We start from the raw sequence: 10362 nt of genomic DNA on the forward strand, positions 1-10362 counted from the left end.
GCTCAAGAAAGGCAGCCGCTATTGTTATCATGCTCCTTGGTAGTTCGACATGTATGTGTCCAGCAGCTCCCCTGCCCCTATCTGGGAGGATCCGCACAGTTCACGTGAGTCGGGACCCCTCTCTGAGATAGATGGGCACAACACCCAGATCTGCCCTAGGCAGCTGATCCCCCATAGGCCTCTCCAAGGTTTCTGCCTTGAGTGATTGTGCTCTCTCCTCTCTGGGTGGCCAGGACCCCAAAGCCAGGGCTCCTGGGGCCACCTTGCCCACGTGCAGAGAGAGAGAGCCACCTGAGAACCAAGCTGGGCAGAGGCCGGAGAGGCAGGGCCTTGGCAGCATCCTTTGAGCACCTGGATACAGCCGTGCCTGATGGCATGGCTCCTCCTGGACTTTGCACTGACTACAGCCAGTAAATTCCTTCTTAAAGTTACTTTGGATGGAGTTTCTGCCATGTGCAAACCTGAACCAAACGCAATTACTGGGCTCAGGGAGGTGCCTGGGGACCACAAGGCTTCACTGAGATGGGCCACTGGAACGAGGAAGCCTGAAGCTTGGACTCCTAGCAGGACCTTTTGTGGGCAAGGAGTGGGCACCTGGACCCAAGCTCCTGAAGTGCCTGAGAGCCGATTACACTTGCACACAGTGCCTGGCATTTGGTGGGGGCTCATCCAGCCGTCACTCCTAGTTCACTGCACTTCCATGCCCTGGACTCTACTCCGGGGGTGGTGGGTGCATGACTGAACTTTTTCTTACAATAACCTCCCTATCAGGTGGTTGCTGTGCTCATTTCTCAGATGGAGGCACAGAGAGTTGGTGTAACTTGCCCGAGATCACACAGCTTGGCCGCCATGGAGTGAGTGGGAAGGCAGTGCCGTGCTCCTGCTGGGACACCCAGAGCCATCGCCTTCCCTGCCCCTCGTGTCCCCCACCTGCTCCAGAAGGTCCTGTGGAACACCAGGGGCCTTTGTGGAGGAGGGCAGGCGTGCTGAAGGAGGATGCGCTCCAGCCTTCCATACCTCTTAACTGGAGAGTATGGGTTTTGGAGTCAGACATCAGCTCTGTGTCCTCGGGCAAATCACCTCTCTGAGCCTCAGTTACTGTCCCCATTTCACAGATGAGAAACTGAGGCTCAGAGAGGTGACTTGCCTGAGGACACAGAGCTGATGTCTGACTCCAAAACCCATACTTTCCAGTTAAGAGGTATGGAAGGCTGGAGCGCATCCTCCTTCAGCACGCCTACCCTCCCAGTGCGCTGGCCGGAGACCTGGCTGACTCTCTCTGGGAGCCTTGCATGGACCAGGGTTGGGGAACGGGTCCGTGGCAAAAGAACAGAAGGCTCAGGAGGACACTTCCACCCTAAAACAGCCCAGGGCAGCAGTGAAGCCTCATGAGGGAGCAGGTCTTGTCACCGCTTCACAGATCAGCCCTTTGAGGGTCCCGCTGCAACCTGAGCTCCCCTGCTGGCTGAGCCTTCTCTCATTTAGCTCGCACACAGCCTGGGGGCTGCCCCCTGATGATCCCGAGATTCAGATGGAAACTGAGGAAGGCACGGCCACACGCACAGCCATGCATGAGGCTCAGCAGGACGGTCATTTTTATCTTTAGGACACTGGGAATCAACCAATCATGTTTCGCCACATGGACAACATCTGTCCTGGGTCTGTGGTCCATGGGAGGACACAGCGGCTGCACTGTGTCCCCAGTGGGAAGTGGGTCCTTCCTCGATTTCCCTTTTTCTTCTCACTGTGGTACCTCCTGCTGGTCCATGGTGTCCTCCAGGGACTCGAAAGGCACTGGGGAAGGAGACTGGGTAGAAAGAAATAGACACACCACGTGCGCACCTGGCATTGCCCTGCGTGGCGTAGTGAACATAGGTTGGTGACACCAGGTTCACCTCTCGGTTGAGGAACTTGAGGCCCAGAGAATCAAGGGACTAAGAGTGCCTGTCTGCTGGCTGGTTGTATCCCACCTTTTTCCAGAGAGGGTAAGAGAGGGACAGGACGGACTGGCCTGACAGTGGCCCTGCAGCCAGCCTCGGGGTTCAGAGCAGGGTCTGTCCTTCACACACGTGGCTCAGCACCCCAACGCCCAGGCAGCCCAGGCAGCTTCCCATGCGGGACCTCGGGCAGGCATCGGCCCACCTCGAGAAGCTAATGGAGGGGGCTGGAGTGAGGGGCCTGCCTGGGCACCAGGGAGCCCTGTGGGCACTCCTGTGTCTGCCTTCAGAGCAAGAACATGTCAGAGCCCATCCTGGGTCTGATGAGTGGGGACAGCCCATGCAGTGAGGACCTCAGAGCTAAGGCGGGAATGGGGCAGTGAACGATGGCGCTGGGAGCAAGTAACGAGGCCAGGAGGCCAGGCGCCTTCCATCCTCAAGTAGGGGTCTCACAGGCCCACAGCAGCTGGCAGGGGCAGGACAGGGCCTAGAGGACTTCCGAGGACCTCCTGGAGTTTAGAGGCAGCACAGGGAAGGCACTGGGAAGCACAGTGCAGACGAGGCCAGAGGAAGAGACAGGACTCAGCCGGGTCACAAAGCAGATTCCCAGGGCATCACCCCCTAGGCCTGCTCCTCCCCTTGGCCAAGAGCCCAGGCCCCGAATGCTGCCCAGACACTCCACTCCATCCAGGCCCTGAGGCCCCAACACGCTCTTCTGGCCTGGCTCCCAGGCTGCCCAACCACTGGGAGCCCCACTGTCGGCCCCATTCCTGCCTCACACTCCTGGAGGGTGCCCGGCTGGGGCTGGAGAGGGACTGCGACCAGACCGCTGAGCGCGGAGCACCTCCCCCGCCCACTGCAGGTGTCCACCTGTGCAGTCTGGCCACACTGGAGTCAGGAGAGGTGGGAGGGCGTTTGGAAAGAAATCATTCTTGAAGCCCGTGAGAAGGGTGAGCGCAGGCATGGGAGGGCCAGGCTCCACGGGGGGACCTGCTTATCCAGAAGGGACACAGGTTGGCCCAGAGGGGACTCCCTGGCTGCCAACACGTCCTACCTTGCTCGCTGCTGCTGGTGTGCAAATGGGCTAAACGAAATATCTGGAAATTCTCCTGAAACAAGTTTTCAGTAAGTCCACACTGCACTCATTGATGCATTTTGCAAAAGTTTATTGAGGTTTTCCTGGGTGCCAGGTGCAGGGTCGTCACTCCAGAGGACCCAGCGGCCAACCTGGGAGAAGCTGGGCCGGGGCGGCAGGCACAAAACCCAGTGGTGAAACCCGCCCCTGCTGAGGCTGCCGATGCGGAGGAAGGCTGAAGGCAGGAGGGCACCGGGGAGGGGGGCACAGAGGAAAGCTCAGGTCCCTCTGGGAGACCAGGCAGGCTGGACCCAGGCAGGCTGCCAATGCGGAGGAAGGCTGAAGGCAGGAGGGCACCGGGGAGGGGGGGCACGGAGGAAGGCTCAGGTCCCTCTGGGAGACCAGGCAGGCTGGACCCAGGTGGAGGTGAAGGTAGTGGAGGAGGAGGAATGAGAGTCACCAGGGGAGGGAGAAGGGCTGAGGGAACAGCATGTGTGGGGGCTCAGAGGCAGGACAGTGCCTGGGAATGCCCAGAGCATCAAGAAGCCAATGGGGGGGGGGGGGAGGCCAAGATAGGGACAATGACCAAGAAGGGCTGAAGCCCAGGCAGCCAGGCCACACTGAGGTGGGACAAGGGCACAGCCAGCACACACCTGTAGCTGTGGCTGGTCCATCTCCTCCCAGAAGCCTCAAGAGGCCCTCCGGCCCCAAGGAAGTCTCAGCATCAACCTCTCTGGGCACTGGGAGTTACTCTGCCAGGAGGGAGACCGTGGCTGCACCACCGCACACCCACCCACCCACCCACCAAGCCCCACACGGGGCAATGTGGGGGAGGGGTCAGGGCCCAGGCACACCCCCAAGCCCTCCCTTTCACAGGAGACAGCCCCAGGAGGAGAGTCTGGGAAGCAGGGAGGCCCCCTCCCCAAAGCCCAGCACTCCCCCGGTCCCAGCCCCTTGCCAAGTTGCTCCTGGACACCAAATGGACCCAGTCCCACTTGTCGCTCCTTGCCTTTCCCCTGCCCGCCCCCTGCTGGAGCTGTGAGAGGGCAGGCAGAATGGGGCAGCCCAGCCAGGCCCAGAGGCCTGGGGCACAGCCCCAGCTCCAACCCCGGTCCCCACAGGACAAAGCCTGCAAGGCCACTGGGGCCAAACCACTGCAAGAGGCCTGGTGCTCCCCCAAATCCCAGGTGGGTCTTGGCCTTGGGCCAAGATTCTCACTGCTGATCCCTAGGACAGGGTGGGCAGCCGGTAGAACGGGCCAGGCCTAAGGTGAGCTGGGGGTGCTGCCCTGGGCTGGGGGCAGGGTGGGGCAGGGGCTGCTTGGGGAGGAAAGGGGGTTTGAGACAGGGAGAGGAGAAGGAGGAAGGAGCAGTGGGGAACGGGGGCAGGGTTAGCCCTGGATTAAGTCCCAAGCTGAGATCTGGGTCCCAAAGGCCAAAGGCCAGTACCACCTGGATCTGTCCTCACCTGTGCAAGGGGCGGGGAGCCAGGTGGGACTGAGCGCCTTGTCCAATGTTCTGGAATCCCAAGGTGTGGGGTGCAGCCAGTCAGCACAAGCAGCAGAGCAGGTCCCCCAGAGCAGCCCACAGCCCTAAGATGATGCTCCCCTGAGTCTGCGTGGGGCTGGAGGGTGTGGAGGCTGCTGGCTGGGCAGGACTCGACCTGGACGCACCCCCAAAGGAGACCAGACAGGCCCAGACCACACCCGCCACACACACACCATGACCATCACCACATATCCCAGGCAGCACAAAAGGCTCTCCCAGCCCAAGGAGGCTTTTCATTTTCGGAAACTAAATGTGGAAGTGGGGGGGGGGGGGGGGGCATGGCCCTGCCCAGTTCTGGCGCCAGGACAGGTCCTTGAAGGGCGCCCTCAGAAATCAAGGAATCGGGGCTTGAGAGTTTGTCCAACAAAAGTTGGGACTCCTCTTGCCCCAGCCCAGGAGGCAGCAACCCCAAGCCCCCAACCCTCTCAGGAGACTTGCCAAGTGGCCTTTGCTCCCTATACTCTCCACCCCCCACCCCAACAAAAAAAAAAAAAGGAAACAACTTTGCTAATGCAGAGGTGCTCTTCCGGAAGACAAAGGGGATTCCACCTCCATCACCACTCCACCCACCCCCCAAACCCCCCACTTCCCCCCAAGGTCCACACCCCACCCCTCACCACAGCCCAGCCAGGTTTGGCTCAGGGAGAATTCACTAACCTACCTGAAAGCCCCCTACCAGGGTGGTTGGGGCCCGGACAGGCTCGGAGAAGTAGGGGAAGAGGCTGGCTTCCTTCGGGGGGAGAAGTTCCTGGGCTGTGCAGCCCCCACCGCCCCGGGCCCAGGCGGCAGAGAAATGGCCTGACTGGGAGGAAGAGGAGAGGGGCTACATTCCCACGCCCACCGCCTGCCCCTCGCGGTCTTGTCCTGCCGAAGCCACAGGGCCAACGGGAAGCTCACGGGGCAGAGTCCCTCCAAGGCCGGGAACACCGGAGGGGGGACCTCCGCACCTGAGTCCTCGTCGTCTATCCCGCGCGCACAGGTCCCGCTGGGTCCGGGCTGAAGGCTCCAAGCCCCGAGGCTGACGTCTCCGGACTTGTTCCCTCGCCGCCGCCGCGAGCGATTTACCCTCGCCCTTTCGGCCCCGCGAGCCCCCACCTCGGCCGGGGCGCGAGCGAGGTCTCCGTCCCGGGAAGAAGTTGGGCGGCCAGTCCCGGGTCGGGCGGCGCACGGGACGCCGGCGGCAGTGCCCCGCGGACTCGGGCTCAGCCACCGCCGCCCAGACAAGTCCCCACGACTGTGAGGGCTTCCCGGACAGCTCGACTCCACAGACGGGGTGCAAATCGCTCGGGACCGGACGCAGGCAAGGCCGAGTCGGAGGGGGACTTGTTCCCAGCTTCAGGGACCAGGGGTCAGGGCACTTCCCCGCCCCGCCGCCCCTGAGACCTAGTCGCCGGTCCCGCGCCCGAGCAATCGGAAGGACGCGGCGGCAGGACCAATTCAGGCCCCCGCGGAGTTGGGGAGTCGCCCCTCACCCCGAAAGCCTCATCCCCGGTTGGAAGTACGCACTTTGCGCGTCCGTGCGCCTCCGCGACTAGTCGAGCCGCAGCGCTCGCGGCCGGCGAAGGTGGCTCAGCTCGGGCGCTCCAGTCCCGACGTTCCCGGGGCAGAGAGCAACGTCCGGGGACGCACGGGACGGGTGCGCCCGGCGGCCGGGGCTGCGCCGGGCGAGGCAAGCGGCGAGAGGGGAGCGCTCCGGGATTCAGGCAACAGCTACCCCTAGTGGGAGAGCCGCCGGGGCCGCCGCCACCCCGCGCCCTTGCCCCGCGCCCCGCGCCCGCTGAGCCCCGCGTCCGAAGCGCGCCGGGTCGGCTGGGCGCAGGGACGGCGCTTCTCTCTCCATCCTTCCCGTCTGCGGCGCCCGGCGCTCACCGGCCCGCGGGCCCTGCCCTCCGCGCCTCCCGCTGGGCCCCAGGCCGCTGACCCAGAGCTAAGGCGCGGGGCAGGGACGCGATGGGACGGGGCGGGCGCGGCCGGGGCGGCGCGCGGCAGCCTCGGGCAACGGCGGGGAGCGCCGAGCGCGGTGTGCGTGGCGGGGCCGTGCGGGGGGTGGCCGTGTGCGAGGCGCGAATGTGAGCGCGCGCGGGAGACGAGCGGGCGAGCGGGCTCCGGGAGGCGAGCGGAGCCCGCGGGCGAACAGGGAAGGCGGCAGGGACCCAAAGTTGCCTCCTCGCGGGCCCGCGTCCCCGGAGGGGCGGGAGCCGGGGCCAGCCGAGCGGCGGCCTGGGACCCGGGCCCCGGCGGCACCTGGGCAGCGGACCCGCACGAGCAGCAGCGGCGGGGGCGGCGTTGGCGGCGGCGGCGGCGCGCGGGAAGCGAACCGAAGCTCCGGCGCGGCTCGGCGAGCGCTGGAGAGCTCCGCTCAGGTGCGCGGCGAGCGGGGCGCGGGCCGGGGCCGGGCTGCTGGGACCGGAGCCGCGCCCGCGCTCGCACTAACTGGAGGATCTCCGCTGCAGGCGCCCGGGTCCCAGGTTCAGCTCGCCGTCCCGGGAGGCAGCCCCGGCCGGGGTCCCCCGCCCCTGGGAGCTGGCTAGGCAGCCGGGCCCCAGGCACGACCGCCCCGGCCGCCCCGCCCTCCTGCCGCCGGCGCCCGCCCCAGGCCCAGGATTTCTGATTTCTAAGGCTTTGGCCCTGCGGCTGGGGCATCCCTCCGGGCTCAAGTTGCAAGGGGGCGGGCCCGGCCGGAGGTGGAGTCTGCCGCCAAGTGAAGCCTCGGCTATAAATCGAGCTCCCTGCACAGCTCCAGCCAGATGCCGGGCCAGGCCGCCCCGCCGTTGTTGGGGGGAGAGGGTGGAGGGTCCCAGGGGGCTTGGGGGGCCGTGGCTACCATGCTCCGCTCCCTCTTGCTTCACGCCCTGAGGCTCTGCGCCCAGACCGCCTCGTGCCTCACGCTCTTCCCGCGCTTCCTCTGCACGGCCTTCATGCTCTGGCTCCTCGACTTCCTGTGCATCCGCAAGCATTTTTTGGGCCGGAGACGCCGGGGTCGGCCCGAACCTGAAGTGGAGCTCAACAGTGACGAGGAGGAGGTGCCCCCCGACGACCCGCCCATCTGCGTGTCCGACGACAACCGCCTGTGCACCATGGCGTCGCTGAAGGCGGTGTGGCACGGCCAAAAGCTGGATCTCTTCAAGCAGGCGCACGAGGGCGGCCCGGCGCCCAACTCCCAGGTGGTCCTGCCCGAAGGCTTCCAGTACCAGCACATCCTCGACTACGCGCGAGGGGACCGGCCGCTGGTGCTCAATTTCGGCAGCTGCACCTGACCACCGTTCATGGCGCGAATGAGCGCCTTCCGGCGCCTGGTCACCAAGTACCAGCGCCACGTGGACTTTCTCATCATCTACATCGAGGAGGCACACCCCTCAGACGGCTGGGTCACCACTGACACCCCCTACATCATCCCACAGCACCGGAGCCTGGACGACCGGGTCAGCGCCGCGCGTGTTCTGCAGCAGGGGGTGCCCGGCTGCGCCCTGGTCCTCGACACCATGACCAACTCCAGCAGCTCAGCCTACGGCGCCTACTTCGAGCGCCTCTACGTCGTCCAGAGCGGCATCATCATGTACCAGGGCGGCCGCGGCCCTGACGGCTACCAGGTCTCGGAGCTGCGCACCTGGTTGGAGCGCTATGATGAGCAGCTGCACAGCGCTCTGCCCCGGCCAGTGTAGGCAGCCGAGGGGCCCTGGACTGAACTTGGAGGGCCCCGCCTTCGAGCCTTCGAAGTCCACGTGCACACAAGGTCCCAACCCAAGTCCGCTTTGGCGAGGGCCCAGCGACCAGCTGTGCTGAGCCACAGGTCGCAGGCTGGGTCTGCACCCTCCCCCAGGCCACCTGAAGACTCCCCACCCGCCTCCTCTGCTTCCGTGACTGTCCCTGCCTGGCTGGGTCTCAGGCCCCTTCTGAGTGTGGATGTGGTGCTACCCTTTGCTGCTGCCCCTGGACTTGTCCCACAGAGACCCCTGCTGTGTTCTCCCACCCCCTCCCCAGAGAAGAGGGCCAAGCCTTTGCCAGGGTCCGGGGCCTCTGCAGAGAGACTCCCGCTGCGTCCTGGCACCTGCGCTCGGCTGGGCTCAGCAGTGTGCACAGCCCACCCTGGTTGCCCGGCACCACACCTGCCGCTTGGGGAGGGGTGCCCGCTGTTTTGTGTCTGTTTCGTGTCCGTGAGGTGGGGGAGGGGGGTGGGCAGGGTTGTTTCCCCCCCTTAGTTGGGGTGCTCTGGAGCCCCGTTGCTGATGATGAGCTGCCTCTAACTGGTCTTAACCACGAGCTGCTTCTGAATTGCAGGGGGGCTCCCAGGGGCGCCTAAACCCAGCGGGGGGAAGAGCCCTGGGCTTCCGAGAGGAAACCGCCATAAAGGGGGTGGGAAACGGGGGGGGGGGGGGTGGGAAGGGTCTTGGGACCAGAGAAGAAAGTTCCAGAGGTTCGCAGAGGCCCAAGGAGAAGGGAGAGGCTAAGGCTCCCAGAAATGGGGGCTGGGGGGCTGAGGGGGTGGGGGTGGGGCCTGGGTGAGAGGCCTCCTGTGCAGAACTGCCCAGTGCAGGGTCGGGAGGGGGGAGGGGGGGGCTGACTTGGAGGACATTTGGTGAGTGTTTGCTGGGAGCATTTCCTGTATATAAACTTGTATTACGTGACAATAATAAAGGCTGATGTAAAACTGCTGTGGGATTGCCTTTGGTCCCTTTGTTTTTCCTTCCCCCTGAACAGCGGCAAGAATTACACAAAAATCTCCCCTCGGGTTCCCATGGTGCCCCTGGAAGGAAGGGTGGGGTCGCGGGCAGGGGGACAGGGGAAGGGGGATGGGGACCCTACAGAGACAGGTTCTGTGGCGGTACCGGGCGCGCGCACGTGCATGGTACCGGGTGGAGGAGTTCGGGTCACCTGCCGCACGTACACACACACACACACACACACACACACACACACACACACACACCCCTGCCCCTGCAGGAGTGAATCTAACTTCTCCCAGTGTCCGCCCTGCGGGGAGGCGGCTGTGTGAGGGCCATGGGGGCTGTGGATCAGGTAGGGCTGGGCTCTGGCCACCTCGGGCGCCTCTGCACACCTGGCTCCTCCCCAGCCCCCTGCCAGCATCTGGCTTCTCCCTTAGCCGCTTTCCGCGCCTGCAAACCTGTCTCCCCACCCCACCCCATCCCCACCGGGCAGCGGAGGTCCGCGGGAGCCGTTCTAGCGGGGCTCCCGGCGGTGGAAGGAGAGGTGATGGGAGAGGGAGCGCGCAGCTACCGCCATCACACCAGCAGCAGCACCTACGGCAGAGCTGGGGTGGCGCGGCGTGCGCCCCCCTCCCAGGAGCTCCCTCCTCCTGACCCTCCTCAGCTTCCCCAAGTCCGAGCCAACGCCCCCCGCCAAAGGGCTGGGAAGCGGAGGAGGAGGAGGAGGGGGAGAGAGACCAGAAAGAGAGAGACTGCCGACTGCAGGGACGGGGGCTAGGGAGGAGGGGGTCGCGAGGTTCAGCACAAATCCTCGCCCTCAGTCAAGGCCAGGCGCTCCCAGCCCCGCTTCGCTCCCTCCCCTGCTGCTCCCTTGGTGGGGGGTGACCCGGGGACCCAGGGGTTAGCAGGGACCCGCCGCGCTCTGCTAGCGACACCTGGAGCGGGAGAATGGGCGGGAGGAAGGAGCGCGGAGGCGGGGGGCCCAGCCCTGAGTGGAAAAGCGGGGACAGCCGAACTTCCCCGGCTGGGGTACCCGGGCCGTCCAGGTGAGGAAGGGGGGGAGTGTGGGTGAGCGTCCGGGTGTGAGCCAGCGCGCACTCTGGAGGGGTCCGCGCCGGGGGGGACAGGGGCGCAGCGGG

At 65.3% G+C, this 10362-nt stretch overlaps 1 protein-coding gene across 1 annotated transcript; it reads left to right on the forward strand.

The window, feature by feature from the left end:
• The first annotated feature begins 7306 nt into the window (after positions 1-7306).
• On the forward strand, positions 7307-8724 carry LOC139001551 (thyroxine 5-deiodinase-like). Its single transcript, XM_070403065.1, has one exon. The coding sequence runs from the start codon at positions 7307-7309 to the stop codon at positions 8219-8221; it is 915 nt and encodes a 304-aa protein (XP_070259166.1). The 3' UTR covers positions 8222-8724.
• The last annotated feature ends 1638 nt before the right edge of the window (positions 8725-10362 follow it).

Source organism: Myotis yumanensis, unplaced genomic scaffold, assembly GCF_028538775.1.
Source record: "Myotis yumanensis isolate MYYU_CA2020_CCGP unplaced genomic scaffold, mMyoYum1.0.hap1 SCAF_1, whole genome shotgun sequence".
Taxonomy (NCBI): Eukaryota; Metazoa; Chordata; class Mammalia; order Chiroptera; family Vespertilionidae; genus Myotis; species Myotis yumanensis.